Source organism: Otolemur garnettii, unplaced genomic scaffold (genome assembly GCF_000181295.1).
Source record: "Otolemur garnettii isolate 467f Iridium unplaced genomic scaffold, OtoGar3 scaffold00007, whole genome shotgun sequence".
Classification (NCBI taxonomy): Eukaryota; Metazoa; Chordata; class Mammalia; order Primates; family Galagidae; genus Otolemur; species Otolemur garnettii.
Genome location: NW_003852402.1, coordinates 20,840,764 through 20,860,525, shown reverse-complemented (window position 1 = coordinate 20,860,525; position 19,762 = coordinate 20,840,764). Strand labels below are relative to the sequence as shown.

At 36.8% G+C, this 19,762-nt stretch overlaps 1 protein-coding gene across 6 annotated transcripts in view; it reads right to left on the bottom strand.

Moving 5' to 3' along the window:
* The window catches only part of ANKS1B (ankyrin repeat and sterile alpha motif domain containing 1B), a 1,028,517-nt gene that overhangs the window by 840,119 nt on the left and 168,636 nt on the right, over positions 1-19,762 (bottom strand). For all 6 annotated transcript variants that reach the window (XM_023509216.1, XM_023509217.1, XM_012801222.2 and 3 more), the window contains exons 7-8: positions 19,261-19,371; positions 16,646-16,812 (exon numbers count right to left, since the gene is read on the bottom strand). In XM_023509216.1, coding sequence (XP_023364984.1) covers positions 16,646-16,812; positions 19,261-19,371 — 278 coding nt within the window. The remainder of the gene's footprint in view (positions 1-16,645; positions 16,813-19,260; positions 19,372-19,762) is intronic.

Sequence of the window (19,762 nt, the reverse complement as noted above, 5' to 3'; positions counted from 1 at the left end):
GGCAGGCACCAAAAATAGTATATCCGGGTACATACGGGTATAATCTAACTTTTACCTATAATCCTTAAAAATAATGACTCACTCGTCTTCCAGATATTACAAATCATCACTAACATTCTATTCGTTAGCTGAATTTCCTAACTCAAAAATAGAAAAGTCATTTCAAGCTATTTTTTGCAAACCAAGATCTCAGATGCTTTCTCTCTCAAGCATATTGGAATTGCTGATTTTAATTAAATATGTAAATTGGCAAATGAAGCGCTCACAATTTGTAACTTTTTATGTAAGTAATTGCATCAAAAATTATGTGAAAGTGTTCATAATAATCACTCTAAATACAAGTAACAAATCTATTACCTACATAATAAGCAAAGGCTTTGAGGTAACTCATAGTCTCTAGGAAAAAAATTAAAATTTGGAATTGTGTCACACAAAAGCCTAATTTTTTGTTACAAAAAGATATTCCACAATTTTACCTGAGCATATTTTAATGAATGAATGCTTGCTTAAACATGGTACTGCCTAGAACTATAGGAAAAGTTTCTGTTAGGGAGAACTATAAAAAATCAACATGTACATGCAGAACAATTATTTAAATTATAAAAGATGTTGTGTACTCAAGTCTGGTTAGTTGTCTACCAAACCTATTCACTCCACTTCTTGGGCACTTAGCTAAAGCATTATTTCTCAGTCTTGGAGACTGGGATTGCCCTCTGACCATACAACTCAGTACTAGTGAATAGAATATGAGTAGAGAGAACATCGGTTGTTCCCAGGCCCATTTCCCAAAACATCCTAGTTGTATCCTCCATCATCTTTACCTTTGCCAACTTTTTATAGATGAGTCAGGTGATTTAGAAAGGCAGTGTTCAGGCTTGGCGCCCGTCGCTCAGTGGTTAAGGCACTGGCCACATACACCAGGACTGGCAGGTTCGAACCCAGCTCAGGGCCTGCTAAACAACAATGACAACCACAACAACAACAACAAAATAGCCAGGCATTGTGGTGGGCACCTACAGTCCCAGCTACTTGGGAGGCTGAAACAAGAGAATCACTTAAGCCCAAGAGTTTGAGGTTACCATGAGCTGTGACACCACGGAACTCTACTAAGGGCGACATAGTGAGACTCTGTCTCAAAAAGAAAAAAAAAAGGCAGTGCTCAAGATGGCAGGGCCTAATTCCCACTTTGAAATAAGCTACCTGCTGATTTGAAATGTCTGTTTTAGGCTTTAAGTCAGTGACAAATAAACTTCCTATTACATCATTTTTCTTTATTTCTTAAAACAGCTGGAATTACCTTAAGTGATATAGCTTATATCACTCAGATGTGACCATTAATATTCATGGCTTGTTTTTCTACTAATTTTAAAATTTTAATATTCCCCAAATGCAATACAATGTGTTAATTTCAAATAAATATTTTAATGTTTATAAGTAGTTTACATCTATAGTAAAATTCTTGTTCATAGTTTGTTTGCTTAATTCCAACAGATCCTAACCTTTCTTTTACATTTATTTAACATAATTATCCTTACTAGTGGTTTTAGTAATCAATTAAATCTTTCTTTAACTAGACAGAATTGGCCAAAAGATTTAGTTGTATTTCTTTTTTTTTTAAATCTAGATAATGTAACGTCTTATATAAAAACAAACAAAAAATAAAAACTAAGATTAGTCTTATCAGTTTTACCATGGTCCTATAGCAAAATGCTTCAAGAAAACTGGCAGAAAATAACGTGAGAATGTTTAAAAGAAGAAAGGGTCCTATTAGTGTAGCTTTCATGCAGCAGCAATGAATGTGTAGTCCTTCAGAACAAATAGGTGAAAAAAAGAGAACCACCCCAAGCAAGATTATGTAAAGTAGGTTTTTTCCCTTCAATTTCCAATCAAACTGTGCTCACTTTTCTAATATATATTCATTCAAACATCCTTAAACTTCTTTTGTTCATTGATTCAATAAATGAATAAATATTGGTCTCCTTTTATGTGGCAGGTAGTACACTTTACCAGAATCTATCATTACAAAGATGAAAGACACATCTAATGCCCTTAAGGGATGCATAGTTAGTACACTCAAGAACAAGAAACCAACAAAATTTACAGTTACTACAGCTACAACCATTATTAGCATACTACAGAGGAATTCTGGGAAGATGGCTGACTGGTAGTAACCCTCAGCAGAGGCTCCTGACCAGAGGGACAAAACTGGACAGAATCGGACTCTATGAAGCCAAATGTGGGGAGAGAAGGGTACACTTCTACACTGCTGTGGGAATACAAGCTAATATGACCTTTTTGGAAAGATGTTTGGAGAATACTCAAGGAACTAAAAGTAGACCTACCATTTGATCCTGCAATTCCTCTACTAGGTATATACCCAGATGATCAAAAATCATTTTACAACAAAGACATTTGCACCAGAATGTTTATCGTAGCCCAATTCATAATTGCCAAGATATGGAAACAGCCCAAGCACCCATCAACCCATGAATGGATTAACAAATTGTGGTATATGTACACCATGGAATACTATGCAGCCATAAAAAATGGAGGCTTCACATCTTTTATGTTTACCTGGATGGAGCCGGAACATATTCTTCTTAGTAAAGTATCTCAAGAATGGAAAAAAATGTATCTAATATATTCAATACTACTATGAAAACAATATCTAATCACCCACACATTCATATGAATGGTAAAACATAACTACAGTCCAGAAAGTAGAAGGGAAGAGGAGAGAGAGAGGGGACGGGGTTAGGAGGGAGGGTATTTGGGGGGACCTCATCTAATGTGGATGATACAATGGTATATTTCAGAACTATTCAGAAAAGAGTATAATTGTGATGGATGTGCTGCTTAGTTCAATGTAAGCATTTCACATTGTATATCAAATCAGTACACTGAACCCCATAAATGCATCAATGTACACAGTTACAATTTAATAAAAATTAATTAATTTTAAAAAAAGATAAAAATTAGCACACTACAGGGCACTGAGACTCTGTGTTATAAAATGCACCAGGGGGCACCCAATCCAGACTGGGAAGGGGGTTCAGAAAAGGGTTAAGATTAGGAGTCATGTTCTGATAGATGATGAGAATTATTTTTAAAATTCGTGTGGGGCAGATATGAACTTCAAGTAGAGTTATACGTGGTGAAAGAGAGTACAGACAGTCCCCGAGTTACAAACTTCCAACTGACATATAACTCACACTTGCAAACAGGGGCTATTACAGGGGATAAGCAAACGTGTCTGTTCTGACTTAAGTACAAAGTCAACTTAAGAACAAACCTACAGAACCTACCTTGTTTGTAACCCAGGGACTGCCAGTATGGTAAATTCCTGGAAGTACTGCCCAGTGGGGAAAATAACGAGAGATGAGAACACAGCCCTGAACGGGGAGGAGCTCACACTGCTCTCACTTTCCCCACCCCACAAAAAATCAGATGGTTACTGTCATCCTGCTTTTCCACGCGCCTCTCACACTCCATTCAAAGGGGACAGAATCATCTTTTCATTTTTCATTAATTAAAATATAACTGTTTCTTAGTACACTTCTATTGAAAAGCTACAATGTGTCAGATAACATTTCAGACCCTGAGATATAAAAGTAAATACTTCCTCATTTTCTTTTTTTTTTTAGAGACAGAGTCTCACTTTATTGCCCTCTGTAGAGTGCTGTAGCATCACAGCTCACAGCAACCTCCAACTCTTGGGCTTAGGCAATTTTCTTGCCTCAGCCTCCCGAGTAGCTGAGACTACAGCTGCCTGCCACAATGCCCAGCTATTTTTCGTCGCAGTTTGGCTGAGGCCAGGTTTGAACACACCACCCTCAGTATATGGGGCCAGCACCCTACTCACTGAGCCACAGGCGCCACCCCTCTTCCTCATTTACACCATCATTTACTAGATTGTTCAGTAATACACCTTATCACCCTGTATTTTGATTATCTGGTAATGCACCTGCTTTCCCTGACAAACTCCAAGCACTAAAAATAAGAAAAATACCTCCTTCATTTTTTATCTGCCTTGACACAGTAGTTGGTACAAAGTAGAAGTACAGTTAACGTTTATTGAGTGAATAAACTAAAGCAATGCAAACATTGAATGAGCTTTAGAACAAGAGGCCATCAGTTTAGTCTTTGCAATGTATGGTATGGCTTTCAAAGTATATGAACTATTCTAATGTGTATTTTATGCAGAATATTTATACTAACTTACTGGTAAGTAATAACATTTTACTACTGGAGCACAGTTTCCCAATATACCTTTTTTATATATAACTTATAATTCTGATAGTTTTAGAAAACATACTGCTATTGAAACATTATTCAATGTTACCCAAGGTCCGAATAGCATTAATTTTTTCATTCACACAAAAACATTTACCGAGCACTTATTATTTTCAAGGCACTTGACCTACTATATGAATTGTTTGCCATTTATACTTCATTACCATGAAGTATAATAATATATCAAATTAAATCAAAATCAAATATCAAAATATATCAAATCAAATCCTTAATTTTAAGCCCTAGTAAGACCCTGTAGCAAAAGAACAATTTCATGCAACACCCTATTTCATGAATAATACAGTTTAAAACAAAGTGTGATGAGTTGTTAAATTATATGATTGCATGGTATACAGATTATAAATCCAGTTGAAGTTCAAATTTTGGGGTTTTTTTCATGTGAGATACTGTATTTTCAACTTGTGGCATTTCCATTTAATTTTTTAATAGCTCCCATTTCTCTTCCGAGATTCTCCATCTGTTTAAAGGAAAAGAATTGATCTAAGCTGGAGTAAGTGAGGTTTCTATATAAAGAAAAACTTGAACTATACCTTGGAAGATGAATGAGATTTAAACAAACAGAAAAGATGGGCAAAGGGAACAACAAGCCAGGACACTGAAGAGGAAATGCCTGTATGTATTTATTTTTTAATTTTCTTTTTTGAGACAGAGTCTCACCTTGTCATCCCTGCAGAGTGCTGTTGCATCATGGCTCACAGCAACCTCAAACTCTTGGGCTCAAATGATTCTCTTGACTCCGCCTCCCGAGTAGCTGAGACTACAGGCACCTGCCACAACACCTGGCTAATTTTTAGAGGCAGGGTCTTGCTCTGGCTCAGGTTGGTCTCGAACTCATGAGCTCAGGCAATCCACCTGCCTTGGCCTCCCAGAATGCTAAAATTACAGGTGTGAGCCACAGCACCTAGCCAGAAATGCCTATATTAAGATAAATGACAAAAGAATAGGGTATACTGGTAAGAGGAGGGACCATAGAAAGAAATGTCATTGGATAAAGAGTAGCAGGAACAGAATGGGAAGAAGAACATGGCCACAGAATAAGAGTCACAGTAAGGCTCTCATCTGTTTCTGACCATAACGTCAGAAACACAAACTCCATCTCAGGAAGGCTCATCCAGCAGTAACAGATGGGTGTGTGAAAAAGAAAATGATCACAAAGAAAGGAACAAACAATGGGTCAGCACCTCTGCATGTCCATCACGCTGCTAAACCCATTTTTATACAAAGATGACGTCAAGAAAAACAGTGAAAGTTTCAGACAAAATCTGAAGGGGGGCTACAATTATGGAGTAATCTTTTGTTGATTCATAAAAATATATATAAAAGACTGAATCAGACAAAATATAAATAATAAGCTACCATTTGTTTAGTGTTTAACCTGCAGCAGCACCGTGTTCAGGACTTATTCTTGACCTTTACCTTCACAACAATCCTGCAGGGTATTATGAGTATTATTATACTATTACTACTACTACCAGCGCCACCATTTTCCAGGTGAGAAACCTAATGGCCAGGGAAATATCTACCTATGAAGTGGAATTGGGATTCAAATACAAGTCTGTTTGCGTTCAAATTCCTATTGTCTGCACTTAATGCCCCTCAAGTTACAAACAGTGTATGTCATTGAGGAAGTTATTATTACTATTATAACAGTTTAATTCTTTTAAGCAGAGGCTCAATACGTTAGCGAGGATGATATGAAGGGGACAGTAAGGACACTTTAAATATTTTTGTCAAGTGGCACCAGGCTAGGTAAAAGCAGAATTATAGAATCCAGGGCAAAAGAAACATTTTTTCGAGAAGATTTTTTTCCGAGGCTGGAACAGACTGATTTCAGCCACAAAGAACGTATGCTAGAAAAAGATCTGTCGGCCTCTGTCTCATTCATTCCCGGAACAGCCCACTCCCCCTGTAATGATCTCCACCTCTCTCTGGGTCATTTTCGTTGTTTTAGAGCCTTTCATTTCCTGCCAAATTTGTTTCCGTGACTACTCAGTTTCTGCCCATATTAAGGCTTTCTCATTATTAATGATCGGATAACACAAAATAGCAGCCACTGACTAAGTATCACTGTTAGGGAACCAAAACTTTCAGAAGCACAGATGATAGAAATAAGAATTCTGGCAAAGCAAAGTGAAAATAATAATTTCACTTTAACAGCTAAGCCTGAGGCTGAAGCGGGCCACACAGCATCTTTCCCACCCACTGTTATTGATTTTGATTCCATCACCCATAGAGAATCCCAACCCTTCAGCTGTTCGAAGCTGAATGAATTCCAATATCCTTTAGCCAGGACTGAAATGGTCTCATGATACAATAATCAGAAGCGTGAGTTATTTCAGCAATTTTTTTCTGGATTACGAGTGTGCTAATCTATTAGAATTAATCTGCTCTTCAAGGTGAAAAACATTTCCCTGGACATAGAGATAAAGGGTTATTGCCACTGACATGTTTCTTTACACTTAGGCTCTCTACTGATTTCCTTTGGCGTCAGGCAGCAAAATACGATTCTTATATAACGGCAAACTGTCCAAGGCCTTCGCTCCAAAAGAGAACCACGAATTCCCACATGTATGGCCTTGAAATAGAATTACAAATTAGGTGCATGATGGCAAAAGAACAAGGTAAATGTGAAAACTGATTAAAAGTTGTCAAACGAACTTCACCGTTACCCAGAAAGTGAGGTTAAAAGAAAGTTGAATTATTACCCAACTTTCAAGAGAACATGAAACTTAGCTCCTGAGCATAAAGACTCTTGGAAAAATTGTAACAACTAAGTTTTTCTATTAGGAAGTTTAAATTCAACTTGGGAGATTTTTCAGAGATTAGAGAGAACAAAGTATCAAACTAAAAACTGACACTCTATCTGCATGGTATACAAAATAACTTCGCAAACTTCATAAAATTCAAAATATTAAAAATATAACATGTAAACAGAGTTTACTGCATTTGTATACCTTAATAAAATGCTTACAATATTGAGACATATTTTAGTGTCGTATTGTAAGAATATTACGCATTGTTGGGAGCCATCATAGTTTGGAAGCATCCTTAACCATTAGGAAAAAAAAAATATTGACATAAACTCATGTTCTTACATGTTTCACTGAAAAACTGCTTCAAAAATTAGTCCATTATCAATATTTTATCTTCAAAACAAAACGGGGAGTCATTATTTGAAAAATCAACCGATAGACAATGTTCTTCTAAAGTTAAAAAGACAGAGAGCTCTTGTCCTGGGTCTGCACCAAAATACAGGTATCAAACAGGCTTTCTGATACTCATAGCCTATGATTAGCAATTCAGTAAATGTTTACCAAGCATGTGACCAAAGAGAAACGCTAAGAATAGGCACACCCCCGCACACAGAGGGATTAGCATATTCTGTCATCAAGGAGCTTATGAACAAAGCCAAAAAAAAATGATGCATAAATAATACAAAGCAGATTATAGAATTTACATAACAGATTAATAAGTAAAATGTAATCATCCAAATGGTTGGTTCTAAAATCTAAGCAGGAGGATCAGAAAAGGTTTTGTGAAGGACGGTTTTCCATAAGGAAAGACGGCAGGGAAAGGAATTACACATGGATTAAAACATGAACACAGGCAGAAATAAGGAAAAATAGACATATGCGGAAGTAATTCATTTCACTGAAACATATTTGAGGTATATCTTATCTCTTATATCTAAGACATTAGCAGGAGATTAAGCTAGGAATATACGATGAAGCTAGCAGTTGAAGGGTCTTGAATGCCTGAGTTAAAAGTTTGTATTTAATTTTTGCCAGAAGGACCAGTGCTCCTTTTGAATAGGAGAGTGGTGTGGTCACATCAGCACTGAAGGTGTGCTGATTGGACAAGTGCTGAGAATAAAAACTGGAGCAGATAGAGAGAAGAGACTAGAGCTGGTAGACAGGGCAGGAGGCTTTTGCAATAACTTAGGGGAGAGAAAATGAAGGTCTGAACCTAGAAAAGCAGGAATGATGAAAAGATGAGAGTAGGTTCATCTGGAAGATAGTAATGAAAGACAGAATGGCTTAAGGGTTAGATTCATGAGCTCGTAAAATACTGGACCTAAATTCAAATCCCAGATCTACCTGCTTCCCAAATTGAGGGTAATAAAACCTACCTCCTGGCACTGTTGTAAGGAATAATGACTTCTAACATGTTTACACAATATCTAACATGTAGTTAAAACTTAGTACTTAGTAAATGCTGGTTTCTATTATTATAATTATTTTCAGAGATTATCGTTCGGTAACTGATTATTGATTTTTAGCAGCTACATCTCGCGGTTGGTTAACACAGTTGTGTCCATTTAAACACCTCAGAACATTTTTATGAACTATACTCCCAAACTGTCTATCTTGTATTGATTTTTTTTTTTTTGGAATCCAAATACAAGATTTTATATTAACTCTTACTAAATTCTGTATTTTTACAATGAGCCAAGAATTTCAGCCTACTGAGATCATTTTTCATGTGAGTTCAATTATTTGCCATGTTCTCTAGGCCACCCTCACATCTGCACACCTGATGATGATAAATGTCTGTTTCTCTCAAAGCAAAACATGGACTGAAACCAATCCAAGAACAGAACATTTCCCATTTCACTAGAGAAATCCCCTCCACAATGACATCTTCTAACTCTTCAAAAGTCTGAACAAAGTTGGAGAAAGTCTGTGAAACATGAAAATCAAGATGGCGTGTCTTCCGTAACACCAAAGAGAATAAAGTAGCTCTTTTGTATGACTAACAAAAAGTCACAGTATGAGGTCAAACAATTAAGTGAATTCATCCTAGAAAAAGCGCTGCCTACCTCAAGGACTGCTGACTATCACCACAGTCATCTTAGAAGTGCTCTCCTTGGGAAGCTATGTACCGATGCCAGTGCCTAGTTCACCCTTCAAAGCAATGTTGGAACTCTTTTTCAGCCATCAGAGCTGTCGTTGTATAAAAAGTGCTCTGAAGGGTGGTCTAGGCACTGGTGTCAGTGCATAGCTTCCCAAGGGGAGTACTTTGAAAGTGTCCATAGCAATATTCAGCACTTTTTCTAGGAACGTAATTGTTTGACCTCATACATATGAGGCAGCACTTTTTCTAGGAACTTAATTGTTTGACCTCATACATATTTATTTCAACTAATGAAGAAACTAAAGCATGGGAATATCAAGTAACTTTCAAAGGTCCCCCTGCTAATAAGTAGTAGAACCAGGTTATAAACTCACAATCTCAAACTCTTAACGGCTAAACTATTTCTCTAAAAAAGAATAGTTGAGATTCTCACTGCACTTAGTGGGGAAAAAAAACTCTCCTTGCACTCTGTAATTCATCTCCAAATAATTACATGTTTTTCAAAGACCATGGCTTATTTACAAGAACATATGCATTCTTACTTGTGGTATTTACCTTTTAATGTATTTATTCATTCAGTGACCTCTTACTGAGGGGTCACTACTTGTAAGATACTGCGCTAGGTAGGATATGATTACAGAGACCAAAGATTCTACCATCCAGGGGTCTTTAAGAAGTAATAAAATAAAAATGTATAGACATATAAGACAAAGCAAAAGAGATATATCATGAAAGGTAAAAGCAATTGTGTTACTTCAGAATAATACCTCTTATTCTAGAAGCCGTTTATCTCAAAGATTTTTCTAGATTTGCTATGAACAATAAAAATTCTTCCTTAGATAAGCATAAGGACAAAAACCTTATCATTCTGATTCTGGACTTTTCCATAGTGTACATACAGTACATGTATGTGGTTAATGACATTGTTTTCAAAGTAGTAATATAGGTCAAGAGAATCCTAGTTTTACATATTCTCTAATTCCTGGGAAATCTGCTAAGAGAATCCCGACTTTGGCTGAGAACACAGCAGCCTTGCAAAATAAATTCCAAAAAAAACCTGTTCAACTACATAAGACATGAATTGTTGAAGTTAGAAATTTTCTTCTGAACACTATGTTCTAATGAGATGATCTTGCCACTGCTTAAGATTTAGTGCCACTAGAAAAAAAAAAATGCTAAAGAATCATTTAAAATCCCATAAGCAGCAGCTTCTATTTATGCTTCAGAAAACTCACTGCCCAAGGCTCTCCGAATCTGATGGGAATCGGACGAGATAGAAACTAATGTCTCTCAAAATTCTGAAATTGGTACATTCCTCATAATGGGCTCTAGAAATTGGATTAGAAGGTGTATAAAGGTGAACTTTGTTTCAGAAGTGCCGCTTGGTTTTTAAGCAATTAATCTGACTGTACTGACCTGTGAGACTTGATGAATTTGCCACCAAATGAATTTTATTTTCTGAAAGTAGGGACACCCCCCCCCCAACACACAGAAAAGGTTCTCAAGAGGAGCATGTGTAGAAACTGAGAATCTTTCAAGGTGAATCTTAAAATCTTGAAATACTAAAATAACTCACACTTCAGAAGGCTGACATATAAAGATTCTGTGCTGGAAAAGAAAGTGAAGTCACGGAAAAGAGGCATCCTGGCTGAAAGAAATTGCATAAAACCTGCCAGTGCAATCTTTTCCAAACAAGAAAGCTTTAGATGATACGTAGGTATAGGTCTTCTTTCAGGAGGAAAAAATATATAATGCATTTCATCCTTTAATCATCTTATTTATGTATTGAGATATAGGCTAAAGAGGCAATAATGCTTTTCCTATTTTCATCTTAAAAAGAAAATACTGATACTTGGATCCTGAAAATTGCTCTAAGGATCATTATCATTAAATTTCTCTATGGCCTGGTGTGTTCACACTTAAGAATTTTGGATATCAGAAGCAAAAAAAAAAACCTGAATATAAGGCTTGGTAAAATAGAGAGAATAGGAAAAAGTTTAATATTCTTTCAAAAACCTAAATTTCATGGATAAAGAATGTAAAGATTTTATATTTCTCCAAAATTTGCATTCTAGATTATGTAATGTCCTAATTAAACTCAGAAAACGGTTTCACATGCACTTTATAAGAGCATTTAAAACCAAATGACTTCTGAATTAGAATATATGCAGGACAAAATGTACTTTTAACTTCAGCTGGCGTTCATATTAAATGTGAACCTTCCAACTGAATATACTCAATCATAAGAATTTAATTACTTAATGTACTTATACTAATAAAATTGTTCAAATTACTACCTAACAGCCAATGTTTTCGCAGAACCAAAAATCTCCGATTCAAAAATAAAAGTTCTTACATAAGAGGCTGATTTTGCAGTTTAAATTACTGGGTCAGAGTGCCCTCTACTGGAAGAAAAAGGGCACTGACAGCTCACCAAACTAAAAATAGATAAAAGAGCCCCTCAAATCAAGCCCCATCATTAATATGTAAAATACACTCATTAATATGAATGCTACAAAACATATTTCCATTCCTATTTTATTTCTTCTAAGTTTATTTTATAATTACTTGTCATATTACAATCAACAAGATGGATGTTTCACATCATGTGAAATTAAATTTTAAATGAACCCACATGCTCACCATTCACCCAGTAATATGAACAAACAAAAATGTTTTTCCACATTGAACATTCCAACACATTATAAAAATATTTCTAATCTAGGACTGTTGCTGAATGACAGTTTGGATTTTTGTGATGATAAAAGGAAAACTTAACTTCTACAAACTGTAAGTTTGCATGTCCCCATCCCCAAATTCTGATGTTGAAATCCTAACACCCCCTCCCCACGCTATGATGGTCCTGGAGAGGAAGAACTTTGGGGACATGATGAGGTCATAAGAGCAAAGCCCTAATGAATGGGATTAATGTGCTTATAAAAACAAACAAAAAAAGACACCAAAAAGCTTGCTTTTTTTTTTTTCTGTTCTGTGCCACGTGAGCTTACAAGTAGATGACAGCCATCTGCAAACCCAAAAGCAGGTCCTCAGCGGACACCAGCTCTGCCAGCACCTTGACCTTGGGCTTCCCAGATGCCACAACTGTGAGAAATAAACGTTTATTTTTTGAACAACTCAATCTATGGCAATTTGCTAACAGTCTAAACTAAAACACATTCCTTAACTGAAGAAACTTTCAGAGAGAGGCTCTTACTCTGGGGTATTAGAGAAATAGGGCAGGCACTAAGATGTGGGAGATTTATTCTATCTCAACAAGTTTATTTAATTTGGTGGTGTTATCAAAACCTTGGTTCCAACACATGATCTCAAACTTGAATTACCTCAGTACGGTCCTGGGAGATTTTTGGTTCCCTAAAAAATAACATGCAAGTCAGAAGAGCCCAGGGAACTTTTTTTTTTTTTTGGCATTTTTTGGCCCCGGTGGGTTTGAACCAATACCTCCAGCCTAGGGGGCCAGAGCCCTACCCCTTTGAGCCACAGGTGCCACCCAGCCAAGGAACTTTTTTAAAGAATAATGCTCAGAGCTACCCAACGTGATTTTGATTTAAATGTTCTGGAGTGGAACCTCAGGGTACCAGTGTTTACTTTTTAATCTCTCCAAGTGAGTCTAACGCACAACCGTTGCCGAGAAACACTGAGTCTTTCCCCAGATCCTCCAACATCTGACTCTCACTTTTATCTTCCAGAAATGTCACCTCCATGAGGACTCCCCTGCTCAAGCATTTTTTTCCCTCTTCCTGCTCAGAAGTAGTTTTAAGCTTCAGACTAGCTTCCCAATCTCCTCATCTGCCTATGTCCTCTGATATAGTTGAGTAGTGAGGGATATAGCTCCAGCCCCAGCCTGCCTGTGTTCAGATCCTGGCTCTGAAATTACTATGCGAACTCATTCCAACACAAGTGTGAACTTGGGAAAGGCATTAAAAGCCCTCCACATTTCCATTTTCTCATCTGTAATACCACCTTAACTCGATGCTATTGTGAGGATTAGGTTGGTTAATACTAGAAAAGTAAGCCATAAATTAAGAGTTATCATTGCTTCTCCAGTTTTATTTCTTACTGTTTTCCCAAACCAACTCTCGAGGTAAACACATCTTCTCGAATGATACACTAATTTTCACCTCTGTGCTTTTGCACACCTTTCTTCAGGCAGGAATCCTTCCCTTCTCATTCATTCATTCCAACACAAGTAAAAGGCACATCTCCCCTTCCTCTCCCTACCTCCATGAAGCCTCCAGTGAATACCCATGAATCTTCACTGATCTCTCTCTCCCTTTCTAAAAACGCCTTTGGCCACAGGGTAGCTTACTATGAGAAGTGCAGCTGGACATTAAATGCAATGACTGAGTTTGAATCCCAGCTCTGCCACTTGCCAGATGGCATATTGTCTAAATCTACAACTCCATTGTCAGGATTATTTAATATTGCCTTAAATGGCATAAAGCATTAGGAGAGCAAATAGGAAGCCACAATAAATGTCAGCTCCCTGGTTTGCTGTTGGGTACGTTAGTCTTGTCTACACACTGTGTCTGAAGCTCCTTGGGATTGTTTTGAACTCCTTGAAGTAAAGAACTGTGTCCCATCTTGCTATTATAAATCCAATAACTCAAAGCATGATAATGAGCATCAATACTGGGTCGTCTATAATACTTAAACCTTTCACATACTTTCAGAGTATAATTCGTGACAATACTCTAAGAAAACATTTTTGATGAGTGGAAACGAATACTTAAGAAAACAAGGAATGAACCCACACAAAATACAGGTACAGAGAAGGGTCAAAAATAATTAGATTACGTTTTAAACATTCGATAACATGTTTCTGTCCAATTCATCTTCTGAAAGGCCAGTTCCAATGATGGCTTTTACCTGCTGAAAATCCTTTATATGTTTCTCATTTCCTCAAGAAAATAAATAAATGCTAAATTCTTAGCCTGACATTCTAAATCATCCACAGACTGACCTCAACCCGGCCTTCTAATCTTATCGTCCACCTTCTCCCTCTGTGAACTGTTATTTCAAAGAAATAGAACTACTTTCTCTTATACACCATCTGCTTTTATGCTTCATACAACCTTCAACATTTTATATGACAACAGGTTCAAAGAACACTATTTTGAAGATGTGTCAGAGAACAAAGAGTAGTGTAGGAAAAGTGTGAGCTCAAATTCCAAGAACTTAAGTTCTATTTGGGGGCATTAATCTCACTCACCACTATCATAAATACAGTCTTTGGCTTACAAAAAAAAAAAAAAAAATCTGACCATCTTTTCCTTCTCAATGTCAAAAGCTCTTGCCATAACATCCTGAAAAACATAAGCTTGAATCATGGTCTCCAAGCTACGTTTGCAGACCCCAGGGCATACAAGATATGCACTGAATAAAAGAAAAAAAAAAAAAACTGGCTCGGCGCCTATAGCTCAACTGGCTAAGGCACCAGCCACGTACACCTAAGGTGGTGGGTTTGAATCCCCAGCCCGGACCCGCCAAACAACAATGACGTCTGCAACCAAAAAATAGCCGGGCGTTGTGGCGGGCACCTGTGGTCCCAGCTACTTGGGAGGCGGAGGCAGGAGACTCGCTTGAGCCCAGGAGTTGGAGGTTGCTGTGAGCTGTAATGCCACGGCACTCTACCCAGGGGGACAGCTTGAGGCTCTGTCTCAAAAAAAAAAAAGAAAAAAAAAACTATGGCTCGGCACCACTAGTACAATGGTTATGATGCCAGCCACAAACACCAAGGCTGGCGGGTTTGAACCCGGCCCAGGACAGCTAAACAACAATGACAACTACAGCAAAAAAATAGCCAGGTGTTGTGGCGGGTGCCTGTAGTCCCAGCTACGTGGGAGGCTGAGGCAAGAGCATCACTTGAGTCCAAGAGTTTGAGGTTGCTGTGAGCTGTGATGCCACAGTACTCTATTGAGGGCAACATAATGAAACTCTGTCTCAAAAAAAGAAAAAAAAAACCAGAACTTCTATTTTACATATATTCTTTACCTTTCTCATATTGAATTTCTTACTTAGAATATGTCTCATAATTTACATCAAATATTATAATAATAGTATATACATATGTAATTTATAAATAGACAAATTAGGGATGATGGAGTTTAGAAACCACTGATCTAGAAAATCAGAGCTTCCCCAAGTTCTGTGGTCTGAGAAGTAGAGGTCTAGAAGTTGCCAGTTTAGAAAAATCTTCAGGGATGGATCTACAAACCTAAATACCACATATTGTTTATGTAGAACAAATACATTTTAAGTTCTAACTTTGAAGGAAATGTTAAAATGTAACTGACGTATAATCTGGAGACAGCAAATATCCATTTTAGGCTTTTAAACAGAGAATTGTGTCCTGATATTATATAAATATTTCTTTCATAGATCAAGTTCATCTTGTGAAATCTACAGGTATTTACACCAGTACATACAGAATTATTCATAACTATTCATAAAGAAATTAGGGGAGCCAGTAAGGTCATATTTTACAAAAGAGAATACAACAACAAAATAAATAAATAAATAAAAATAAAACAATAAAGCAGGCCTAGGAGGTAAGACTAGCCACAGAATGAGATTAGCAAGTGCTATCCTGGGAAACAGTATCATAGTTCACGTTAAGTACATAAATTAAATAACTGTTCCTATAATGGATGGTCACTCAGCAATTTGTTTTTAGTTTTCATAAATAGTATGACATACTTAACACAGTTCACTCTGTTATTGGCTTTTTAATAAAATATATTTCTATAACAAATTAAGTTCTAAAGCAAGTAAAGGTTTTGTATCATAATAATGTATTTCCTTTAATCCCAGCACATACTATAGATCTTTCCTCTATAAGGCATTAAGTAGGCTTACAAGTCTGAATTTTAAACTGGTGGATTCTCCATAGTTGTTATTGTGTTAAAATAAAAATTCGAATAGGCAAGAATCTCTAATTCATTCTCAGCTTATAGAGAAGAACCCTCTTGAAATCTGCATAATATTCTCAAACCGTGCAGGTCAAACACTGCACAACATCTGTCCTGCTCTGACTGAGGAACTAACTATCCATGTGGCTCAGCTCTCTCTTCTTAAAGACGGGATTAGACTGACTTCATAAAGAAAATGGAGAAGAAGACAGATAAAAGGAAAGTTTTCTTCTTTTTTTGGCAACGGATAACCTTATGCCCATTAAAACTAAAGGAACATCCTGAGAACCGATGAACGTGTTAGGAAAGAGCCTAGCAGGAAAGAGGAGACTACCCTGAGCTAAGAGTGACTCACCAAAGCATCCCTTCCCCTACACACGTAATGAGAATAAAATCCCAGTGAACATCAGGGAAAGAGCACTGGGGAGGTGGAAATCTGACAGTAGCAGAATCTGATAGCCTAGTAATGCATGACGTCCCATGCCTCTCAGGTATGAGTACTGCCCTGGCACAGACAGACACATCGTCTCCATTCCCCCCCTACTTACTACACTCTGGCTTCCATTTTTCCCAAGTTCTTCCTCTGAAATCTTGCTCAAGTTATCTAAGTAGTGGTCTGAAATGGTGTGGCACAAGTCTTCAAAAGAATAATCCTTTTCTTGACAGAGTTTTATTTCATCCAAGAGTTTTGACAGTTCTCCAGTCACAGTTTCACCTACAAGGCGAGAAGAGTTTTTTTCAGAAGTTTCAAGAAAGGCTATGGCTAAACCTTAATGTTAAGCACTAAAAATATGACAGCTATGGTGATAGATCTTGAAATATGACAAACAAGATTAAGTACTCAGAAACTATTACGCTGAAAACAAGGTCCTAAACTATAATTAGCACAATGATGTGAACGAACAATAGAGATTACAATTTTGCCTATCTTTATCCTTTTTCAAAATAAAAATTAGTGTTGAAAGTTTACCATGTAAGTCCACAAAAGCATCTGGAATTACATTTCCTAAAGCTCCATTTGCTATAGGATTTAATGGTTAATAATCTTTTCCTGGCATTTTCTTTCACTGACGAAATTCATTCAACAATCTATAAATGAATTTGAAATGGTTCTGAGAGCTTATGTCCTAGATTAAATAAACAGAAATAGTAGAACTCATTTAAACAAATGGTTATATAGTTGATTAATAAATTATAATTATGATATATTATATAAAGGGAAAACCCAGAAGAAACAGGTAAATAATATGCATTACCTACCAGACATGAGTATTTTGTGGGTTACATGCAAACATGCAAGTTTCTAATAGTCTCAGAAAGTTACTTTATATCTATAATTCATTCTCAACAAGGCTTCCCAGCAGTTACCATCCAGACCTTAATTTTTTTTCTAAATTTAAAACATTTAAGATGAGTGGACTATAGATGCACGGATTTATTTCTGGACTCTCTATTCCATTCCATGGGTCTGTACATCTGTGTTGACAGCAGCACTATACGGTCTGGTGACTGTAACTCTTTGACAAGCGCGCTACGAACACACGATGCACAAGAATGAAATAGGACCCTTATCTCAAACCATACATAAAAATCAACCCAAAATAAATAAAACACTTAAACATGAGACCTGAAACAGCAAAAGTCCTAGAAGAAAACGTAAAGGAAAAACGTCTCGACATTCAGGACAATGACTTTTTGGGTATCAACCCCAAAGCACAGGTCATAAAAGCAGAGATGAACAAGTGAAAGCATGTTACACTAAAAGCTTTTGCACAGAAAACAATCAACAGGGTGAAAGGCAGCTTATGTAATGGAAGGAAGGCTTTGCAAACCCAAGATCTCATAGAAAAAGTTAATATCCAAAACATATAAGGGACTCACACAACTCAGTAGCAAAAAAAAAAAAAAAGGCAAATAATCCAATTTAAAAATGAGCTGAAAACCTGAATAGACATTTCTCCTCCCTCTTCCAAAACCCAAATGGCCAAAAATAAATAAAAAGGTGCTCACCATCACTAATCATCAAGGAAACATAAAACCACAAGGAGATACCACCTCAGACCTATCAGAATGGCTATGATCAGAAAAACAAAAGATAACCCGTGTTGGTGAGGGTGTGTACAACAGGGGGCGCTATACACTGCTGGGGGGAATGTAAAATGGCACAGCTGCTCAGGAAAACAGTATGGAGGTTCCTCAAAAAACCATGGATTCAGCAATCCCATCTTTGGGTATTTATTCAAAAGAAATAAAATCAGTATCTTGAAGTAATATCTACATTCTCATGTTCTCGTCTTCATTGCAGCATTACTCAGAATAGCCAAGATTTGGGACAATCTTAAGTGTCCACTGGTGTATGAATGAATAGAGAGGACACACACATAAAGCCTTCCAGAAGGACGACCACCCTGCCATTTGTAACAACAGGGATGAACCTAAAGGTCATTGTGCTGAGTGGCATGAGCCAGACACAGAAAGACCCATGCTCCGTGATCTCACTTATATGTTGAATCTAAAAAAGTCAAACTAAAGACAGCAGAGACCAGAAGGGTGGTTGCCGAGGGCTGGGGTGAAGAAAATGGGGAGATGCGAATCAAAGGGTGCAAAGGTTCAGATACAGTAAATTCTGGAGGGCTAACCAACAGCCTGGTAATACTGTTAATCATATGGAGTGGTGTACTGGAAATCTGCTCAAAGAATTTGTCTGACATGTTCTCCTCGCCAAAGGAAAACAAAATTAGAACTATCTCAGGTGATAGACATTTTAATTAACTGCACCGTGGCAATAATTTCATAATGTACACAAGTTTTGAAGCATCGTCCTTTGCACTGTAAATAGATACAATCTGTATTTGTCAAGGGTTCTTCAATAAAGCTGGAAAAAAAAACACATTTAAGAAAAAACTATGTATGAAATACACACTGTATAAACAGATTGTTAACCTGCTTTGCTCACTACTGTATCTCAGGGCCACCAATGGTGCCTTAAAACAACTTACAGAAGCTCTAGGAATATTGATTTGAATAAATGGATAAAATAAAGAGCATAGGATATAACTGATGATACTTGAAATGTTTACAACTGTTCGCCTTTGTGTACGCACAGGACAAATTTGCACATAAATGGTTTATGGTTTCGAGGGCTTTCTAATCAGCTACTCACTTTTGGTCTTCTGAGGAGACGCAGCAGAAGAAGAAACATGTGTTTCTTGGGTTACATCCTCCTGCACCTGCTCTTCAAGGTCTGCTGGTCTTCTCATGCCTTCTAAATATTCTGTGTATATACACATTTCCAGATTACATACTTGAATGGTTTATTTTAAATACAACAATTAAACTTTACGTTTCATTTCTGGTGATCTGTTTTTCATTTCTTTTTCTCCTATCCTAAATGTGTCCTAAGTTTTTAAAAGAACTTCAAGGTGAGCTATTTACTTAAAGATTTTTAAATTAAAAAAAAAATACTTTGGGATAAACTCATGAACCCCTTTCTTCTGAAAACTAAAGTTATCACACACTCTCCTTAAAGAAATTCACCTGTTGAAGATAAACCATCTCCTTGGTCTCTTTAAATGTTTTCTATCTGAAGATTTAAAACTCTCTGAAAGATGCTTTGAATAGACTTGATCCCTAAAGCAGGAATGTCAAAGTCAGATGGATACAAT